Here is a 23,563-nt window from a genome sequence, read left to right on the forward strand (position 1 = left end):
ATCATGGAAAAACAAAGAGTAGCTGCACATCAACTTTATTGCTGATACAGTCTGTAAAAGAACTGCATAAGCAGAGGTGTGTGAGAAAACTGACACACAGGTGGATATATATGAGTATATGATGTGTGTTCCTGATGTTGGTCAATGGCATCTGTTTCTTGCCTGTATGAAATATTGACATACTCCCATGTTTACTGAATTATCCACAGTAAAAAAAAAAAAAAAAAAAAAAACCTAATACATTAAAAACCTCTTTTGTTTACTAAAGGGATGAAAAGGGAAATCTCCCGTGTGATGATGTTGGCAGACACATAGTGGGCAAGCCAGTTCACACAGGATCCGAATCTCCAAACTCATTTCTTGACCAGGAGTATCGGAAACGCTTTAATGTGGTTGAAGAGGATGCAGTTTTATACTGCTACGAATATGAGAAAGGAAGAACAAGTGGTCCTGGAAGGAGAGAGAGCACACCAACATATGGTATGGTATTGATCTAGTAAGGATAATCCCAATTTGTCAATTTTAGGATTTTTGTCCATCTGCTTTTGTTTTTAAGCATGAAAACATTTCCAGTGGCCATTTGTTTTGCTAAGAATTCTGTACTATTTTGGTACAATATCAAAAGTTTATTCAGTGCTATAGAAAATTAATTACTATGATAGGGAGGGCAACTCCAAGGGGTTTTTTTGTATCATTTTTCTCAATAGAAGGTCTGTAATTTTGTTATCATCTTAATTTTGCAGATAATCCTTTAGTGTTATTTTAGTTTCTACTTTTTTTTTTTTTTTAACTAAATATACAGGATGGACTTGTTCTCCCAGTATAAGGACAAGACTTGCATAAGTTTAAGAACTTAGCATTTGAAAAATTTCCTCAGGTGTAATGGTTTTAAAGATCATATTTACCACTTCATATTTACCAAGAGATGGCATGCAGCTTTCATGCTGCACTGCTCTCTAAAACATTCCAATTTTAATTTAGGCCCAGAAATGAAGCATGACTGATGGTAGTATGTGTTTTTTGTAGTACTGCATTAACCTCCTTTAACTTCCTGTATGGGAACTGATGACTTCCTATATATGGCAGTTCCTCCTTATTTGAGGTTAAGTGTGGTCTATGGAAGAATTTTGCATGTAAACACACATACGTATTCATGCTGCTTTCACATCTTGGATTTATTTAGTGTGAGAACTGAGAAACAGTTTCTGGTGAGAGTTTTGCTCCTTCAACCTTTATGCTCCAGGCTTTTTTCCCTTTAAATCTGTTGGAACTCTTCATTTAGCTAGTATTGTAGCTTGCTTCTGCTTTGGACCAGGAAGACAGATTTTCTCTTGCCAAGCCTAAAATTATGCAGTCATAGAGTTGTTAAGATACAGAAGAAAATTAAGAGGAAATTTCATGTTTAAAAAAGATATTTTGATTACTATGGTATTAGCTGAGCACACACATGAATATTTTTTCACTCTATTTCCTGTGTTATTTGAAGTTTTAAACTGAGCACGAGCTGTATGTTTGGAGCTCTTATAGTAATCCTGACATCGTATGGCTTTAAGAAAGTAGAATTAATTTATGGGGAAGTGTAAGTTTAGTACATCATGCAGTCAAGCTCCAAAATCACCTGCAAACCTTGATATAAACTGAGCTTGAGCATCTAAAGTATCCTCAGGATCTGAACCGTTTGTGCTTGCACAACATTAAAGGATACATTTTCATAAAATGTACCCTTTCTACACAACTACAGAATCCTGCTTCAAAATTGTCACTATCCTTTTGATTTCATAGTGTTCTCAGTTGTTTTCTAACCATGTCCCTAGTGTACAACTATTACATTTGGTGGAGGCAGTCAGTTCCTTTAACTTCTAGATGTTGCATTTTAATCCTGATGCTATATAGTAAAGAAGAACACAGTTCTTCTGCTGGATCCATTATTTTTTTGGAGGATAGATTTTTAAACTTTTTTTTCTCTATTAGCAGAAAAGGTTATAAATACATGGATCACAGACTGCTCTGAAAATAAGTCATTATTTAACACATTTGTTATACATCCCTTCACTTTTGATCTCACTTCTGTTTTAATAAATTCACACCATCAAGTCCATTTTCATGTATTTTCTGAAGGCATTACCATTTCAGCATTAAATTCTGAAGTTTCCCACATGGCATTTGTTAGCATAAGACTTGTGACTGGGCATGACCTTAGGATTTCACAGAAATCTGGACAATGACAATGACACTCTTCTGGCTTATGGTGATCCACTGAAGTAGGTCCAGAGTACCAAGGCCTAGAGAAATAATTATTTTCAACATGTTCTCATCATTAATTATGTGGTGGTGGTGGTTTTGTGTTTGTTTGGTTTTTTTGTTGTTGTTTTTTAAATATTTATCAGTCCTCCTGTGTGAGAGTCTAATAGGGCCCTCTGTAGTTTCTTTCTTGGAATCTTTTGACATTTTTTGACAATGTTAACAAAGAGATTTCTCTTCCATGCTCTTGCATATCTGGCTTCTTGCTGTTGTATAATTGTTGCTAAATGGCCTCAAGGAGCTTCTGTTCACATCCCACAGAAGAAATTTTCCTGACTGTAGTCACCAGAGAAAACAGGTTTAGGGAATCCATTGGGGCTAAAAAGAAGAGCAGAGGTAGCAGGTGAATGAAACTTGAGTTCAAGGAAATAAACAAGTTTGGTCATTACAGTATTACTGCCAGATATAAAAAAAAGCATGCTTTTTTACCTATAGCTTTTGATAACAATCAGACTTTACATGGGTTTGCAGCTTTTGTATCTTTTTAAGTGTGCATGTCCTTTCAATAAAACACTATGAATTCAGCCTCACAACTGAAAGAAAGTTGTATTTCTAGAAAAAGTAACTGTTGAAAGTTACTTGTTGCCAAGTATACACGAGCTGAATACATCCCCATTCCAGAAATGGCCTCTTAACTGTATGCTCCAAATCTCACCAGCTTCAATTAGACTTAAATATGTCTCCATAAATAGTAAAATAAATGATAAATAAAAAGGTAAATATATGTTATATTTCCTGAGCAATGATGTATTTGTGACCTGATCCTGTGATCTGTATGAAACATACTCTTTTTTGGGGTCATTTTTAAAAAAAGACAATGCAGTCTTTTACCAGTATGTGCCTGCATGGTATTAGCGTATTTCCCATGGATGCCATACTCAATAGATAGACAGACATATCTTAGTATTTGTTTTCATTATAAACACATCTTTCTTTTTCAGTGTGTTACGGAATTAACCTCAAAAATGTGGATGAGCTTTATGTAGGAGCTTTCTACTAAAATTATTAACAAGACCTCTGAAGTTTCTACTTTAAACTCTGCTACTTTTAAAAGCAAATTATTTTACCACTGCTCAGTTTTGTGACCAATCCAAAAAAGAGTGAGGACTGGCCTTGTTGTGAAAATATTCTGTTTTCAGGCTGCCCGATACTGTGCCATATGCTATGCTACTCTATGTTTTGTCTCAATATACTACTTAATTTGCTGAAAACTTCAGACCCCTGTAAGTAATCCTGCTAAATTACATAGCACACTTTCGCTGAATTTCCAGCTGTGTTTGTGGAATCCTTAAACAGAAGTCGTGGTTCACAGTATTTTATAAAAAATCAGCTCTGCAGCTTCCAAATGAAAATTTAAAAGGTATAATCGTCTTCAGCTTTTCTGTCTCGTGCTGTCTGACATCAAAGTGAATTTACCAATACTAATGTACTTTGCTTTCTGTGGATGAAAAGCTACAAAAGAAATTACATGTAGAGAATTTCTGCTTCTTTTCTTACTCAGTCACTGATGGACCTTTAAAGCCCAGTAGCAAAAATGCTATTTGTGAAGGTACTTTAGTGATGTGGACACGTTTCTGTTGCCAATGATTTAAAAACAGTTCTCTCCATGTGTGTGCCAGGGGCTTCCAGAATAATAAATAGATGTTGTTCAGTGAAAACTAAAGTAATTTGAATGCATTTGTCAGTCTCAAATGTCAATCTGCTGATGATTTTGTAGGGCAATGGATTTATCTTCTAAATGTAAAAAAATCCATTAAATACTTCTCATCTGATAAAGAAAATAGAACTCAGATCTTAACCTCTTGTTCAGAAGTGATGCTGGATCCTCTTTCATAAGCAACCCTGTAGAATAATAGCAGCTTAGCACATAATTTGTTCTTTCTTCTAAAGAATGTTAGTTTAGTGCTGCCTTATGGTGCATGTTCTCTATTTTTTCCTTTGTTTCCAGGGAAACTAAGGCCTATTTCTATGCCAGTAGAATACAACTGGGTGGGGGATTATGAAGACCCCAATAAAATAAAAAGAGAAAGTAGGAGAGGTAAGTGATCTGACCACACATCTTGTACAAGGCATCGTGGGTTTTAGCATACTTTAAGTTGTATATTTCAAACTCATTTTGCTGCTTGCTTAGATTTGTATTTTGTAAACCTGTTTGGTTTTTTTTCATTATGTATACTCATTTTTTTGCAGAGTCTCTATTAGGATTGAGGAAGTTGCTCAGCCAGGCAAAATAAAATTATGACTGCAAAACCCTGCAGTTAGCTTAACTTGTGTTGCTTTTTATTGATTCAGCTGTATTATCCACTCCATTTTGAAACTGGCCTTAATTTTATAATACTAGAGGACAAATGCATGGTTATTACTGATAAATATTGTTATGCTTAAATGAGAATGACATATCACATTTCTCTGTCTTTATGAGTGTTTTTCTTGATAGAAAACATTCTAGAGTAGCATGGGATTCACCTCAAAATCATTGAGGATAAATTCTTCAAAATTCTGGTTTGTGAGACTCAGATGTGTAACTTCACATACAAAAGTATAATCTCTGAGATGGCTGTTATCACCCAGGAACAAGGTGTTGCAGTAATGATAGATGTTTCCATAAAAATATTAAGTAAAAGTTCTGTAGGGATCAGAAAAGGAAACACTGTTATGAATTATTAGGAAAAGAATGCAAGACAAATAAAGAAATATTATTACGCTGCTGTGTAAGTTCTTGCTCATGCTGGGGGTGTGTGCACTTCCGGTCTCTTAAACTCTTAAGAAAAATACAGAAGTGAAGAAGTTTTAGGAGACAACAATTATCACAGGTATGGAGTGGCTGACTTCCAAACCAGTCAATCCAGTAGAGCTGGCCATTATCAGTTTGGGACATTTTGGGCACGACACAGTAAAGGTTTAAAAAGTTGTGTGGAATGAAGTAAGGAAATGGGTTTGTCAGTATTTTTTTCTGAAACAAGACCTAAGAGAGATCAAAAGTCTCCAGTGAGCACTGGCTAAAAGGAAACAGTGATGGCTCCACATACAGTTCAGGTTTGACCTAAGAAACTTCTTGCTGTGGGAAGTTGTGAATACCAAAACTTCACATTTATACAAGGAAAGACCAGACAATTTCATGAAAGACAAATCTGCTGAGGTTTCATAGATTCACAAACATTACTTCTGGCTGAGGATGTCCCTCACCTATAAGCTGATGCTGAAAGTATATTTGAGAAAAGTATGGAATAATCCTGTGAATGACCTCAAATAAATGTTCAAAGCAAATTATTTTAAAATGTATGGCACCACAATCATTTTGATCTGTTAAGCTATCGGGTTTTGGTTTGTTTGTTTGTTTTTTTAAAAAAAAGATTACAGGTGTGATCATAAGTGTATCATTGCTCATATTTTTAAAATTTCAAGACAAAATTTATTCGAGTGGGGCTTCTTTTATATTCTGTTCCTTTTATTGTGAAAGATACCAGAAAACTGCAAGAATCATTCATTTTCCCTACTAAAAGATTGCTTTCTTATTATATCCAGACAACAGAAGCAGATGGGTTTTTTTAAGTAGTCTTGAAGAGTTAAAAATTGACAGTAGATCTTAGCAAGAATTGTATGTATTTTGGAAGGAGGATTAATTTACAAACAACAGTTCACAATGAAGTTTTGCATTACTTTTCTTTCAACAGAAAATTCATTGCTTCGCTATATGAGCAATGAGAAAATAGGTCAAGAAGACTACATGTTTCAAAGGAATAGCAAAAAGGATACTGGGAAAAAGTCCAAAAAGAAGGGAGACAAGAGTAGTAGTCCAAGTCATTACTCGCTGTTGCCTAGTTTACAAATGGACTCCTTGAGACAAGAGGTCATGGGCACACCTGGACCAGAAACTGCTTTGTACCATGTGAGTAAAAATAACACTAACAAAATTTGATGCTCTTTGTTCATGATGAGAGACTGTCTTGTTTTTATAGAGGTGTTGAAACTTTTTTTGGACTGCTGCTGTTGCACCAATTCCTATTGTTCAGACAATAACTAGATCACAAAGAAATATTTTAGAATTCTTTTATTTTGCTGTTAGAAATGTGGATTGGACACCAGTTTTTTGTCTCATTTAACTTAGAAGATGTCATGTTTGAAATGGAGTGTGGTATCTTTGCTTTCACTTACTTACTACTGATTAAAAGAGAAGCAGCAGCAGTTTCCAGACTGACTAGAAACCTTTCAAATACCTATGTCACTGCAATATGCTAAGTCTTTCCATAGAATCATAGAATCCCTTAGGTTGGAAAAGACCTTTAAGATTATCGAGTCCAACCATTAACCCTACTCTACCAAGTCCAGCACTAAGCCATATTCCCTAGTGCCACATCTAAATGACTTTTAACCACATCCAGGGATGGTGACTCAACCACCTTCCTGGGCAGCCTGTTCCAATGTCTGACAACCCTTTCAGTGAAAAAGTTCTTCCTCATGTCTAATCTAAACTTCCCCTGGTGCAGCTTGAGGCCATTTCCTCTTGTTCTATCACCAGTTACTTGTGAGAAAAGACCAGTGCCTACCTCTTTACAGTGTCCTCTCAGGTACTTGTAGAGGGTGATGAGGTCTCCCCTCAGCCTCATTTTCTTCAGACTAAATGTCCTCAGTTCTCTCAGCTGCTTCTCATAAGATTAGTTCTCATGGCCCTTCAGCTTTTCAGGCAACCCTTTTACTTCAGGTACTTGAAAGGCCTGATAAGGGCAGAAAAACGTCTTGGAGGCATTTGTTTTTCCTTTGAGGTGAGGAGAATCGTAGTGTGTGAAACTGATTTTAACATATAGCCCTCAATAACTCAAGTAAATGTGAAGGAAGGGATTCTGCTGAATATGCTGTAAAAGGAAAATGGCAGTAACTTGCCAGTTTTTAGATATCTCAGGAAAACTGAGTTATAAAATGACAAGATATTTTAGGTAGAATATCATTTTCAGGCCATAAAATTATTTACATTTTAGATCTCAGTAACAGATGTCATTGTAGAGAAATGTGCAAACAGTAACTGTACAGTAAACAATATAAATAATTGAAATTATCTTTGTACATTAACAAAGAATATGTAATTTAGATTGCCAGTGTCTAAAGGAGATGGTAGTGGGGACTTGTCAGGAAGTCTGCTGTGAAAAACTAGCAGGTGGAGCTTCACTAAACGTGTGAGAGACAAGTAACTTGGTTTCCTGTTATAAACATCACTATAGATTATTACATTATAATTGATGTAGATTAACTTAAACTAATGGAGCCTTTACATCCATTTACATTATCTGAGTGCTTGGTCCACTGGCTTCTGAAACTCCTTAGTGTGCTTCAGTGTATAGGTGAGTCTGATAAATTGCCAAGAAAATGTAATTTAGTATTAAAAGTAAGTGCTTGTGGTGCATTTAAAGTAAATCAGGTCCCCACTTGCAAAAACTGCTAATCCATTTCTTTCTTATTGTAGTAATTTAGGTATAATGATACATATTTTTTCTTACATTGTTATTTCCAACTTTAATTTTACATTTTTCTTGTAAGTTGGAAATCTGACAGTGGGATTTATTTAATGATTTTTTGATATGTCTGAACTATTAACACCACTAACTCCACCACTGCCTGCTAATCCTTTTGTGCATCATTACCATTAAAGGATGTCTCTTTCTATCATGCCATCAAATCTTCAGCATCTTTTTGGAAGTTTAGTGGGAGCTTATTTATAAAAATAAACAAAGGTTATTTATTCTTCAGAATACAAATCAGTTTTGATCAGCTAACTGGCTTTGAAGCAAAATGCATTGAACAAAACAGAAAGAGGAAGCTTAGGCTATTAATTTGTTCATGGGGAAATGGGAAGGAGCCCTTCACAAAGCACTGACAGCTCTGCAGCTGATTATTGCTGGTCCTACCACTGGAAGCCACCTGGCTTTGGAAAAGCCAGGCCCTTTGTGAGGTGATGGCACCCAAGCCAAGTCTTTTGAAACCCTAATCTGATTTGCAGATAGGGCTGTATAGCAGAGCCAGAGGTTTTGTAATAAATCAGACTGAACTTCTTTTAAAAATCTTAAATAAGCAGTGCAGTGACCAGATAAAGAAGAGGGGAATACAGATAAAACACGAGCTCCTATCTGACTGTAATACAATTTTGTTAAATCATACATAACAAATAGGTCAATGAAACATACTTAATGCTCAAATTGCATCTTAAAGATGGCTAAAAGGTGCCTGTCCTATAAGAAAATACATTTTTACAAACATCAGCTGCCTAGTATTCATGAAGACTTTGCATGGTCTGTAAATGGGAGCCTCTAGATGAGCTTGAGTTCAGTGCAGAAAAATGATAGAAACTCAAAAACGTGCACTAATAGTGAAAGAGACTGGAATTTTTTATTTGGGTTTTTGTTTGGCTTTGTTTTGGGGTTTTTTTGGTTTTTTAAGAAGTTGATGTTTTCATCGTACTAGAATATCAGATGAAGAGAGAATATTGTGACTCTGTGCTGCATACCCCAAGCCAGTGGATTTTCCTGCAGGGCAGCTCCTACCAGGTTGCTGTAGTTGTATTTATACCTTTGGTGCCTCCATTGTTTGTATTAGGTCCCCATATTGGAGAATATTCCACCAGGCCTGTTAAGTATTTCCAGTCCCTGGTTGCTCTTGTTAAAAGCTTTTACTTGTCAGCCTGTGTTTCCCTGGCTTCTGTGTCCAAATTTAATTATACATGTGCCTTTATCCTCTAGGTTTAAAGATCTTTTGTTACCTAATCTTATCTCCCAATATAGGAATTTTCAGGTTATAATCAAATCACTGGGAAGCCTTCTAAATAGAATGAGCAACCTGGGTTTATCATCAGTGTGTGTTTTCATAGCCTTTCATCATTCTCATAATTATTTCAACTCCTCTAATTTAATCCTAAAGTATCTTAAGTATCACAAACATCCCTCCTAAAGTATGTATTCCAGAACATGGCATAAATTTCCAGGAGCTGGGTAGAAAGGTAATATAATATTTCTATTCCTGTTTACTACCTCTTTATTTAAATATTTAAAGGTCTGTTTACCCATTTTAACCATATACTTACAGTGGGGCTATGTTGATTACATGGTTTTAATTTTATTATTTTTTTTTGTAATGACACTGTGATGAGCACTGGAACAAGCTTCCCAGGGAAGTGGTCACATCACCAAGCCTGCCTGAGTTCAAGAAGCATTTGGGTGATGCTCTCAGGCATGTGGTGTGATTCTAGGGGTGCTCTACATAGGGACACAGGGACAGGTGTTGGACACGATGATCCTGATGGGTCCCTTCCAACTCAGCATATTCTATGACTTTTCCAAATCACTGATCTGCAAAACTGGTATTCTAATAATATATATCTTGCATTGTTTGTTCTTACACATTGTGTGTTGTTGGCCATGTTGAAACGTATGACTTCTTGTATATACTTGCAGAATAATCTATGTCTCTGAAACAACCCTAAGTATGAAATACTATAGAGTAAGAGATCTGGGGTTTCACATTGGGCTCCCATGATTCCCAAGTCCAAAAGATGGGGTATTGAAGCTCCAGGAATCCAAGGTCTGTTGTGGAATGGAACTACCAAACCCTTTGTTTTGGAATTATCTTTTTAATATGCATATGACACAAAATTAACACCCCACCCCCCCAACACACACATTTAATTTATTTAATTTTTTATTTTCTTTTTCCTTTTTATTTCTGAATTCCCTGGACTAGAAATCATGCTGCTCATTCAGCATTCAGGTCTCATGTCATTCACAGGCCTTTGATTTTATTACTTCATTCAATGATGTTTTAATTCTTTTTTGAGTCCATTGATATAAATGTTACATAATTTTGGACTAAGAATGCATCCCACTACTTAATGATGAATTCTGCTTACAATTCCAGGCCTCTTTCCTTTTGAATTTTGCACCCATTGATGTGTGCAGGCTGATGACATTTTAGTGTGAAGGTTTTCTGCAGAAAAGCAGCTTTTACTGTTATGCTGACTTCAATTCCTTCCTTCTGTGGTCCATAGAAAAGAAAAATCTTTGATCAAAAAAATACACTGATGAGTTATATCACCACAACAGAAATAGTATGGTTTTGTCCTGTAAACAAAGGGGATGGTGCTGAAAAAATTACTATGGTAATTCAGAAGTGCGTGGTTGTTGTTTATTTGCTAAAAAGCATTTTGAAAAATGCCAGCAGATTCTTCATTTTGAAGCGATCACAATAATGTGGCATTCTAGCATTTTCCTGACCATCAGGACACTGCATTTGCATAAACATTGTTTTTAACAATATTGTTTATATCAATGGCCTACCATTGCAATCAAAAATGGTAGGGTCAAGGGAGCATTTCAGTTATGGCCTTTAAAAGGCCTTTACTTGTGTCTACTGAACATCATCGGTGTGATAGCTGATATAATAGCAAAAGAAAAACTAATTTGTGTTATGTCTGTGAAGTAATAATCTCTTGTATCCCCTTACAGTATTTTTTAATACTCATTTACAAAGTCTCTTCACCACTTGCTTTGCTTTGTTTCCTGTTTCAGAAAGTATTTCCAGCATATGTTGATTTCTAGCCAAGTCTGTTTTTTCATTCAATTTTTCTTCTTTGGCATTGCAGAGGAAATACAGAGACAGAGTATTAATGTTTCTATTAAGCCAATGCAAACTGTTTGAGCTGTTACTAAGCTAGTGTGCAAGCAGGTGTTGAACGTGATCTATTGCTGTAGATATAAAATGGTACAGTTAAAATTGTCTTGGACCTTTGGGGCACAAGAGATGAAAGCTCTGACACATGATTATAGTTTTTAAGCTCATTATGTTGTTCTGTGTGGGAATTTCTTTGGTACGTTATGCTTTGTTTTCATTGCAGGAAAGTAATATGGTTGTTTAGGAGGGAGATAGTGTTGTGAGTCAAAAGAAGTTCCAAATCAGCTTAATAATAATCTGCTCCTATCTGGATCAGTACAACTTTCCCTTAGTCTAGTAACACCATCGCTATGGGAAGAAAAGGTTGCAGTCTATTGTATAGGGTAGGAAGTTACACAAGAAAAAGTAATCTTGCTTAGAGACTGTTTCTAAACCTACACCAATTAACCTCTATCACTGACCTTTTTCCTTCTACCTTCCTACCTCCTATCCCTTTGCCTTTTCAGGTGTATGCTCACTTGTTTGTGTGTATTTCGTAATACCTAATGACTTGCTTGTTATAGGAAAAGTGACAAAAAGGTAACAGCTTTTGGTTTGCTGACAGCCAGCCTATTTAAAATTGTTTAATTATAGTCATTTTCATGGTCATTTTAGTTGGATTTGAAAATAAAGCAAATTTAGTAGCAAGATATACTATTTAAAGTTCATACATCTGCAGAAAAAAAAAATGAAGGACTTGTTCCATAGGAATTTTGCTGGATCTATATGTAGAGATATGTACACATGCAATATATTTAATGTTCCAGTTTTACTTTAAATAAGGGAGGAATAAAATAAAAAACATCAATTGGAGGGGTTTTCTTCTGCAAACTCAATGAAAATGGTGCACCTTTGGCAAACATTTTTTTTCCTCTTCAGAAATGTCTAAATATCCATATGGTTGGAGTGCAGCTCAGTGACTCTTAACTTACAAAATTAATTTCCATACTTGCTACAATGAGCTTCACAGAGAGCTGAGGACTCTCCTTTCTACTCTGCCAGTGAGATTAACGACCATGAGGGATTTGGTCAAGGTTATTATTTCAGTTTTCTCCCTTTGCCAGTCCTCCTGAAGTTGCTGCACCAGTTCAGCTCAGTGAGTTTGCTCAGCAGAGCTGGAGGGTCCACAGCAGTCTGGTCATGCAAAGTTCAACTGGTTGCAACACTGGTCTTCTTGAACATTTTGTACGTGAAGATTTGCTTCTGCCACTATTGCAAAAAACAGTTTTTAGCTAATAAGATAAAATTGAGTTAGTGACTTTTAAGAAAAATAACTTTTCTACTTAAGTGATGCATATTTTCAGATATTTCTTGCCTCCTACAGAGCCCTTCAGTTAAAAATATAGGAAAATGCTTTTAAAAGTTCAGTTCACAATGTATGTATTTAGGTGTTCTCAATACAGAAAAGAATTCACCAGAACCTCATGATTTTGAAAATTTGATAGTCTAACTATTTAAGTCATTGATTTTCTCTTCCTCATCCTATTCCTCTTTGCAGAAAGAGAGGAAACAGAGAAAGTACTTGAACATAAAGAACCTACATTTTTAATTAAAATAATTGGATAGAATAGGTATGTATTTTTGAAAACTTTTAATTGTAGTACTCAGTATCTTGCATTTGGGAAAGTACAGAACATATGTATATTAGTTTCCTAATAAAGTTGTGCAGAAGTTACCCATCCATTTTTCTCAGAAATATTCCTAATAGTAATAGTGTCTAATAAGCATGATATACTGAAAAAGTATTTACCAAAAAAAAATCAAACTAAAACCACCCCACAGAAAAACTAACAGTTTATTATGATGTTAAGCATCACAGTATTTAAAGAGTTTCTGTTTGATGAATTTTTGTTACAGATATTTTTGATTAAACAAAAATAAGTTTGTAGAGAAAAGAATAGAAAAGCAATTGCACAGATTTTAAGTAGGTGTCTGAAATCTAGGATGTTATTGTACCATAACAACAGATGGAGTTGGTACATTTTCTTCTTCAAAATGTTTAAAGTCCAACTGTGGCAGTACTTAAATATCAAGGCTCAATTTTCCTTTTTCACTTCCATTTTCACAGTTGTCTATAGTTAGACTTGTTATTACTATAGAACAAAAGTCTAGCAGTTCATATCAAAGTCTGTTTTAACCTATGTGCAGAGTGAAAAATATTTTCCATATGTAATTTCCAAGATTTTTGTTAACATTTGAATTAGCAATGCTTCTTTATAGTCTTTCATCTACATTTAAATATTTGTATTAAAATAGTACTGAAGCTTGCAGAATGATTATAGACTCACAGGCATCAATCCTGAGCAAAGAATATTTGTGGCAAATCAGCCCTTTGCAATCTAAATATAATTATGCATTCACTAGCTTCCACTGTAACAGCAGGAAAACACAGACACTGTTGAAATTTCACAAGTGACATTTTTTTCATGATATCTAGCCTTTTCAAAAATATCTTTCTAAGACTAGACTTCAAGTAGGCTCCTGTTTGCCTCAGCAACGCGAGTCCAGTAGAATGTACTGGTATGATGCTCTGTTTTCTTCTCTAGTATTTGTGTGTTTATGAAGGTCCAGCATGACTCGGCTCTGGTAAAAAATGAAACACTGGGATATCCCTCCTTGGAGGTCACTCTAGTATTTCTGACACTTACATCCCTTTCTTGTGCAGGTTACACTTGTTATATCTCACCTTAGCTTTTATAGCTTACTGGGGATGTGGGAGAGCACTTTGGCCTGTTCTATAACTTCAACTTATTGTTAATTTTCCCATCAATGAGCATGTAACAAGGAAATAAGGCTGTAATGGTATTTAGGTCCACATGTGTGGAAACGGAAGGAGCTCACCATTCTACTGTAGAAACAGAGCTGAGTAGGCTTATGAAGTTACAGAATAATCTAATTTGGAGTTATTTAAAAATACTCAATGTCTATTCAGAGGCAAAAGTGCTGGTAAAGTGTTTCATATAATGCAATGTAGAGTAGAATACCCAATTTAGCCATGAAGGCATCATGAACACCTAGCTTGTATCCATTTTTCTTGTCAGCCTACTCTAGTATAGTTCAGGTATAGAAGGCCTTTTGCTCTGAGAAACAGTAGGAAAGAACAACAGTTTAAAAATTCAGTAAGGGGAAGACAGGTAAGAGGAAGAAACATAACAGAAAATTCTTACATAGTGCCTTCATGAGTCTGAAACACTGTCACATCCCACAGCCCCAAATGTCCCACTGGCTGCAGGCAGCTTTGAATGCCAACTCATTGGCACAAGTTGGGCTTCTTTCAATTGGATACTCTTGGTTTTATTTATCTGATTCAGAATGAAGATCAGCATTTCTCATGTTCTCAAGCTTTTTCACTCCAAAAAGAAACCATCTAAAAGATACTATATGTATTCCTTCATTTGAATGCCGCACTTTATAAATTTAACAAACACAAAACAAGTAACAAAGATAGTGGTTCTGTTGTTAAAATCAGTGTAGGAACTTCACCTAGGCCATGAGTGAACTTTGTGGCATATAGAACAAACAAAATGCTGAAAGACTTAACCAATAAGCAAAATATCTCACTCCATAAGGTACTTGTGACAGTTGGAAATTATTTGGATAGCCATAAATTTGCTGTGTTAAAAGGTAATCTAGGTATTCCAACAGGGGTTGGTAAAAATCTGGTTTGAAATATATCTTCTATATTTCTGAGAGAAAAGACAAGAGAGAAATAGCAATATAAATTCCTTGCTAATGGAAGATGGCACTGTATTAGTTTTAGACCAGTGCAATCAACATAGAGGACTAGAGAGGCCTCTGGGGTCTAGGTCCTCTGCTACTGCAACTAATCACCTTCATTTAATCCTATTCATATATGTATACATATATATATATGTATATGTATGTATGTATATGTATTTAACTCCACATTCAAACATGGTATAAATTGCTGTTGCTAACGATGGGACCAGTAAAAGGTGGTAAACTGGGTGAATGGATGGCCAGTTGTCATAATTCCAAGAAAATTTTGGATGGGGAGAGGAAAGAGAACACAATTGTAATTAACTCGCCAGCAAGACAAAGGCATCACTTCTAATCAATTTGCTACAGAAACAAATGCAAATGCCTCAGAAACTAGCATAAAGTGAATAGGATAATTCATTCTGGGAAGGACCTCAGGAGGTTTCTACTCTGGTCTTTGGCTCAAGGCAAGGCCAGCTCTAAGATGAGACAAAGCTTCTCAGGGCTTGCCCAGTTGGGTATCGAAAACCTCCTGGGGTGGTGACTGCTCAGGCTCGCAGCCAACCTGCTGCACTGCTTGGCTGTCCTCATGGCAAAAAGAGTTGAAAGTTAGCAAAGAATCAGGGGTTTCAGCAGCAGCTGAGAGGATAGCACCTTGCTCAGACTTAAGGCTGTTCAGCTAAAATCATCTTGTGAAAGCGTGTCAGTGATCTCATGTGTGGTTTGCCAGTTCTGTACTCCTAGTCCTTTGAACTTGAGACTGAAGAGAGTGGATGTGCATGTGTGGCTTTTGTCCTTGAGTTCTGGTTAAGCATACATGTTGTGAAATAGTAATATTTTGTCTCCTCAGGAGAGAGTGCTAAGTTCTTTTAATTATATGGAATAATATCTGCATTGTTCCTGTCACAGATGAGAGAATATTTTCACATCTGCATTGTCTCTTTGAAAGAAGCAGATAATACCATTAATTTTCTCCTACTGGGGAAGTGGTTGCCAAAATGAAATTTGAAGGTATTGACTATGTGAGATTTTATATGTATTTCTATATACTCTGTCATTTTCATTAAAGTCTAGAGTTAACTATTGCAGCAAAGCAAAATGCTCTAGAGATGAGGTACAATTGGTTTATGGGCCATCATGAAGCAAAATTGGAGGGGTTTTAGTGGAAAAAATGTATTTTTAAACTTTCACTATTACCTTCTTTCACATCTGACCATGAGAGAAAAAATGCCTAGTTATAATTTCTTTCCATGATGAAGCTGGAGAATTCTTTAAAAATAAGAGAGTCACGATAAAGGTCATCTAGTCCAGCTCTGCCAGTCTAGATTTATTCTAGAGCATATGCTCTGAAAGTGTAATTTTACATTGTCAAGAAATGTAGATCTATAGACTAATTAATCTCCCAGCTCAAAACATTTCCTAATTTCCTTTCACATCCCCATTCTGTATTTTTGTTATCTATTCCAATTAATAATTTCAGGATGTATCCTGCTTTTATTACATGGTAGAGGGAGGACTTTTGCCTTTGTAGGTATTAACACAATACACCAATAAGCTACATTACTTGTAGCTGATACAATCAAAATAGCATAGTTGAGATTTATTTTTTAAATTCAGAATAAGTTATTTAGTCCCTCAGCTATTCCCCTTTGATAAAGAAGAGATTAAGCACAGCATATGGTAGCAGAGAAATGTATGTTATGCATTGCACAGAAGGGACTCAGCATGAATCCCAGCTGCAATATGGTGGGGAGTGTCACATCTGTGGGAACTTCATCTAGGTCCTGACTTCTTAACTGCCTTCTCTCTTCACTCCTTTCTCCATGAGGAAAAAGGAGGTATCAGGGCTGTGAGAGAGGTGAACCAAGGGCATTGGCTGGCATGTGTCATGAACACTGGCATTCTAAAAAACTTGTACTCTGAGTGGTGAAAGTGTTGTTTGAATTAAGGGTGTGCAGATGCCTATTACCGTTTTATCAAAATGCTTTGACAAGCTGCACAATGATTTCTGAACAAGTGATATTTTAGTAGTGATTTTGGCTCTGCAGGAGTCTCTACCCCATTTCTCTATCCCGCTTACCCAGCGGTGGCCCCTCAAGCCTCTTGCTGACACACAATGTGGGAGATTGTATGGTTGCACTTGGGAAGAAAATGGCTCTTTGCAGCAGTGCAGCTACTGAACAGAAGCTGTTTTATTAGGTGTTCCTGTTTTACTGGAAAGAAGTGCTTGTTGCTTAGCGCCTCATCTCTGAGTCAGCCAATCCATTTCTGCTACTGTACTGTGAAGGAAAAAACCTTCATACTTTTCATATAGCAATAACTGCATGATGTCTATTTGTCAATATTTCTCAAGTATATACCTTTGCTTTCAGATTAACCCAAGTCAATAATTCTAACACTACATTCTGACTTTCGAGTGAAGTGTAAAACTAATTTTGTAAGCTGATTTGTACCCATAAGGTCGCCATACCCAGCACAGAATTTAAAAGACCTAACGTTATCTTCCTGCTACCTTCTGAGAAGAGCTGTTTCATCTTAAGCTTTGAGAAAATTTCACTAAGTTCCATCAAGTACTGTGACTTTTATCCTGGAAAGATTTTTTCTTTTTCTATCTTAATTCCTAGGTGCAATGGAAGTGCTTGGTATGAATTTTAACAGAATGTGTAATGGCTGAGGTACAAATACCCTTTCTCTTACTTCCCCATGGAAACTTCCCCTCCGATGCAGCATTTTGCAAATGCCCTGGGATTGACTTCTGTGGTGTTTTACAGTAGTTTAAGTTTTGTTCTCAGAAGGTCCAGGATCAACCATGCTGTGCCACAGACCACCTCTCTAATCTAACATAGATCACTTGCAGAATAAGTTTCTTAAATTTGCTTGGTTTGGTGGTCTAGGTTTGGTGGTGAGGGCAAACCACAAACCAGAGGGCAGAATTGCTATTACCCCTTCTTCACCCTCCCAAGGGAAAACAAGAGGGGAATAAGGAAGGGAGACCTAAAGGTTGGAAATTAAAACTGGAACAGGTTTACTGTAACATGAAGAGGGGAGTAACACATAGGATGAGGAACAGATAGATAAATTTATATACAAATATATACAAAACCAATCTTGATGATCACAGAAATAGGTAGGTGAGGTTCCTTTGTGGCAAGGCCAACTTGAAAGAGGGGTCTGTGGCTCTTCATAGCACCTGATGGATTTGGATTCTGCAGAGCACATGGTGAGTTAAGGGGAAAACAGGAGCCTCTGAGGACAGCAGCAGAAAGGAAGAAAGGTTCTCCTAACTTTTGTAGTGTATGGCAGGAAGTAGGAGGGAATATTGACTCCTCCCTGTTCTGACCCTCCCAAGTCCTTTGGGGTCTTATAGACCTCTCCCTAATTCCTCCTATTAGTGTCAAAAAAATTAGCTGGGCCCACTCAAACCATAACAGTCTTTTTGTTTTAATATTTAGTTAAATGTACAGAGGAAAACCTACCTTTCCTGTGCACTATTACCCCTTCTTCACCCTCCCAAGGGAAAACAAGAGGGGAATAAGGAAGGGAGACCTAAAGGTTGGAAATTAAAACTGGAACAGGTTTACTGTAACATGAAGAGGGGAGTAACACATAGGATGAGGAACAGATAGATAAATTTATATACAAATATATACAAAACCAATCTTGATGATCACAGAAATAGGTAGGTGAGGTTCCTTTGTGGCAAGGCCAACTTGAAAGAGGGGTCTGTGGCTCTTCATAGCACCTGATGGATTTGGATTCTGCAGAGCACATGGTGAGTTAAGGGGAAAACAGGAGCCTCTGAGGACAGCAGCAGAAAGGAAGAAAGGTTCTCCTAACTTTTGTAGTGTATGGCAGGAAGTAGGAGGGAATATTGACTCCTCCCTGTTCTGACCCTCCCAAGTCCTTTGGGGTCTTATAGACCTCTCCCTAATTCCTCCTATTAGTGTCAAAAAAATTAGCTGGGCCCACTCAAACCATAACAGTCTTTTTGTTTTAATATTTAGTTAAATGTACAGAGGAAAACCTACCTTTCCTGTGCATAGGACAGAAATTTTCTAAGCAAAACTGCATTTTTCCTAGAGGAAATTGCATTGCCTGAAAGAGGTTTGTTTGACTCACTGATGTCTGCTGCAGGGGCAACACAGTGGCCCATGAGGCTTCTGGAGTACAAATTGGGTGACTTGTCTCAGTGACACCCTGTGAAAGGACAACAGACAATGGTCATAAATTGAAATACAGGAAATTCCATGTAAACATAAGAAAAAAAATGCTTTTACTGTAAAGATTGTTCAACTGGAGCAGGTTGCCCTTTGTATTTGTGGAGTCTCCATCTTTGGAGATACTAAAAACTCAATTGGAAATGGCCCTGAGCCACCTGTTCCAGTTGACCCTGCTTGGAGCCACTGAGGTAGATGAGACAATCTCCAGAGGTGCCCTTCTGCCTCAGCCACTCTGTGGTTTTCTGACTGGTCCATTCTCTTCAGTAAGAGATGAAAATGGGAATTGCTCTGGGGTAGAAATCAAAGTAAAGGGTTAAATACTATTATGTAACAGGTGATATGTTTCTTTGCTTTCTTAATTGGATGCAGTTGGAACATACAGAGTGATGGAACAGCTGATGCGTGTTGGACTTTTGCCATTGAAGAATACATACAGTTTTCGAACCTTCCCTTTCTCTCTTAGATTACTTACTGTCAATATAAGCAGTGTGGGAGGTACCAAAATTACATGTTTCAGAGCAGATGTAGAGCAGAAGAGTGATCTCAGAATAAATTATTCTAATGAACAGCACTTGTCTAGTTTAACTTTTTATCCTCATTTACTTCAGGGAACTATGACAGTGCTGCAGTCCTTGTTCTGTCAGTCAAAAAGACAGTGGGGGAATGTAAGAACTGTCATTTAAATTTGATATTGTCCAGAAGTTTTATTGCTTCAGTATTTTAATTAAAGAGTTCTGTGGCTTAAAGACTAAAAAGGAAAATCTTTCCCTGGTGGTGGAAATCAGGACCATTGTTTATTATTTTCTCAACATGGCCTGAAGATTTTTTCAAAGTTTTAGTTTTTATATCTTGCAATGCACTATGCTGACTTTGCACAAACAATCTGCACTACTTGTGTAACTGGAAATTTGCATCCTGCTAATGCATCATTTGCATCAGAGCCTCCCCACCCCCCCATATTACAAGCAAAAGTTTAGGGATGGGGGAATTAATAAGAATCTCTGAAAAGAAAAGCTGTGCTTGATGCCCCATTTCAGACAACCACAGTTCTATCCTTGGCTAGCATATTTTTCTTGAACAGCCAGCTATAGGAACAGTTGTATGAAAAGATTAGACACCTTTGAAATTATCAGCCCTTGTAGACTAGGTAATAAAAAGAGCATCCTGCTTAAGTAATGTAGCTGTTGCCTACAACAGAGGCAGCTAGAAAGTTGGGAGCTTCAAGGTCTCAGGCTACATTTTTTACAGTGAAAAGCTCTTAGTATATTCCTTTTAAGACACATAATGGTACTTTATCCTTGTGGTCACTAACAAAATGCATGAAATGTGAATTAATGGTCAGAGTTCCAAAAATACAGGAATCCAGTTAGAACTCTGTGCATGATAGATGGCACAGCCATATACTGTAGATCTGCCACTTCCTAGAAGCCTGTCATGAAGCTACTGTGGGGGAAAAAGAGAAGGAGTGGGAACAGGAACAGGGCCATTGGTTGTCAGGTAAATACAGAAAATTATTTTTTCTGAAATTTACTTTTTGGCTGCTGACAAGAAAACTATTGTTTTGCCAACTTTTGCTACTACACATTCATTTGGCCTAGGTATTGAAATACCTTTTGCAGTTCTGGAAAATCAAAACTGAGGGAGGAAGAGTAGTATATAGGGTAACATACCAAACCGTGAATTCTGGGATCTGTTATTCCAGTGACTGTTAATGTGTCTGTGCCTCTCACAACCCATTTGACAGAACCAGTGATTCATGCTTCTCTGTGTCTGAGGGACCTGCCTTTTAAAAGAGAAGTATCCACAGGGCACTTGGTATAATGAATCTGCCTTACTTGTTGACATCTTTTTGTTTGTACTACAAAAGTTCACTTTTAGAAGTCTGTTAATGTATAATTGTTATACTGTGGTTTAGCATTAAGTTCTTAGCTAGAAATTTAGTGAATGCTGGCCTTTGAAACCCAGGTGTGGTGTTTTTATTGAAGTGTCCTCAAGAGCAGAGTGAGCTGTGCAGGGAGAGCAGAAGTATCCATTACCAAAGCACCAAAAGATCAAGATTTGTTTCAATAAATTGTGCTTTTGGGAATCAAAACTGAAGGTTTCAGGGCATTGTTATTCAACTGTAGCACCCTTTGTCTATAAATCACTTCACATTCCAAGTCACCATGGATTTATGAGTGACTTACGTATGATGGCTGTTTTGTCAGCCTGTAACTTTAGCATAGGAAGTACTTTTGGATTTTCTTTCCTAAATTCACTGCTGTGCGTTTGTATTAGATTTTTGTCTCACAGGGACCACGTCATGTACTGTGTTTGCATTTTACCTATCCAGAGTGAAGCCCCACTTTTAGAAAGGTTGTGTAAACTCGAGCTTGCAGTATATTAAAAGTAATTTATACACAACTTAGTGCCACTTGGTACTGTTTGGGGGCAACTGAATAGTTGTAGCCACAGATAAATCAGCGAGTATTGAATGTTTGAGAAATTCAAAATCCTGAAGTAAATAAAAATGAGCAAATAATCTGCAAAATATGAGGAAAGATAATGGAGGAATAGTTAGAGTTTGAGATTACAGGAGCAGGAATATTTCATAAAACACCCTGCATGACCTGACAAATCAGATATGCACAGCATGAGGTTTTTTGGCAGATACTCATTCTGTTCCCAGTCTCTGAACCTCAGTCAAAACAGAAAACTATTCAAGCAAGGCAGTGAAGTCTTTGCCTTCCTAAACAGGGCCATAACTTAGAGCATGTCTTTCCTTTTCCCGCTTCTTAGTAGATAGGCTTTTGTGTGTAATGTCACCCATAGATGCTTCATTTGACCTGTAGTCCTGGTAACTGATTACTTCACCACATCAAGTCATGTTTTGTATCTTCTCCCCTGTGCCAGTAGAGTCCTGTGTGGCCCAGTTTCAGCTCTTGTTCCAAAAAGCTGCCTTGCAGGTGTCTGGTGTGGACCTGACTAGCTTCAAGACCTAGCTGGCTACGAACAGTAATCGTTTTTGGATACTGTGGGGGGAAAACATAGTAACAGGTCAATACCTGGCCTTACTGTAAACAAAAAGGTTATCTGTCGTGAAGGAAATTCTGCTGCTGATTGGCAAGAGGTTTCAAACTTTCTAAACTCTCATCACAGGAGGGTACATCTCTGTGCTGGGACATCTCTGTACCGGGACATCTCTACACTGGGACACTAACACAGCCCTGTGTCATCTGCTGATCTGCAAAGAGTTGTCCTGGAGTAGAGATGTCCTAGGGGAGAGATGTCCTGCGTAGAGTTGACAGCAGAGAGTTGTCCTAGACCCCTCTCATCAAACCTTTGTTAGGTAGTTCTTGAAAACTATCTTTTCCAGAAACATCCATTAAAATAATTAATACTATCTATTGTTAGCTTTTAATGGAGACCAAACAAGATGGTAAACAAAAAAGATTTTGGCAAACTACTCTGCTGGGAGTACTCTTAAGCATGAGTTGCTAATCGTGACAAACAGTGTTACAATGCAATATAAATAGCTTTGATTTTTTCCCTTTTTAACTCTTTATTTTTGCTCTGAAATTTTGGATCTCAACATACCAACTACAGAGGAACATGTATATGTAGTGTATCAAAACTGTGGAAACACACACAACGTTGCCAGTGTGGTTTAAGTATCAAGTGTGAGAGAACGATCAGATAATTGGCAGCACCAGCTTTCTTTTTTTCCAGATATTGGCTTTTCCATTTGCAGTAGAAAGTTCCAGAAATCTGAAATGTTACAAGATACTCTGCTGAAACTAGAGAAAGTTATCTTACAGTAAAAGAGGGGAACTGACAGTAAATAGTTTCTTAGTATCTAAACTCTCAGCTTGAGAAAAATTGAATTTTACTTGAGCTCTCTAAAAAACAATAAAGATACCTTCCATTTTCCTTCCCAATCAGACTGAGCTCAAATTCAGGTAAAATAGTTGGATATTATTATTTCCATAACCTGGTTCTCTCTTCCAGCTTTCCAAAAAAATGAGCAAGTGGAAAATCTCTATAGAAAAGTGAAGAAACAAATAAGCACTTGAAAGAAGCTGCCAAATTTAGCACTAATTGATATGGCAAACCCAGATTTTCAGAGAATTTTCAGTTATGATATTTTCTTGTAGAACTACAAATTCTGTAATGATGAGGGAGACCATGTAATTATTAGAATATATCTACTTTTTGGACATGGATGTCATGGTCTCTTGGTCACAAAGGGTGTTAACATCAGCTCCTAGAGACAGTCTTATGTAGGCATAGTTTGACCTCACATCTTTGGACTTCCTCCTCAGATTCTTGAAGTGTGACAAAATAACCAGTCCTCTGAAATCAGTAGCTTTGATAACCAATCTACTTGTCTTCTACTTTTATTTGATGTATCAATAGGACTTGAAATGTTATAACTTTCATCACTACATGAGTTTTATCAAAAATTCATCATTCCTGATAGCTGTTTCACTCCAACTTAATATTAGTATTGAAAGATCAGCTTCTTAAATTTCCTATTTGACACCAAATAAATTAATTGAAAATTAAATTATTTATCACTTATTTAAATTTGTTTTTACAAAGAGAGCTGTTATATTAGTACTAAGTAGTTCATAATAAATACTCATATTTTC

The 23,563-nt window shown here is 36.7% G+C and overlaps 1 protein-coding gene across 1 annotated transcript in view; it reads left to right on the top strand.

Moving 5' to 3' along the window:
- CNKSR2 (connector enhancer of kinase suppressor of Ras 2) overlaps positions 1 to 23,563 on the top strand; it is a 184,651-nt gene that overhangs the window by 96,674 nt on the left and 64,414 nt on the right. Inside the window, exons 11-13 of the mRNA XM_009997284.1 lie at positions 269 to 480; positions 4,250 to 4,339; positions 5,976 to 6,190. Coding sequence (XP_009995586.1) covers positions 269 to 480; positions 4,250 to 4,339; positions 5,976 to 6,190 — 517 coding nt within the window. The remainder of the gene's footprint in view (positions 1 to 268; positions 481 to 4,249; positions 4,340 to 5,975; positions 6,191 to 23,563) is intronic.

Source organism: Chaetura pelagica, unplaced genomic scaffold, assembly GCF_000747805.2.
Source record: "Chaetura pelagica isolate M959 unplaced genomic scaffold, ChaPel_1.0 scaffold80, whole genome shotgun sequence".
Taxonomy (NCBI): Eukaryota; Metazoa; Chordata; class Aves; order Apodiformes; family Apodidae; genus Chaetura; species Chaetura pelagica.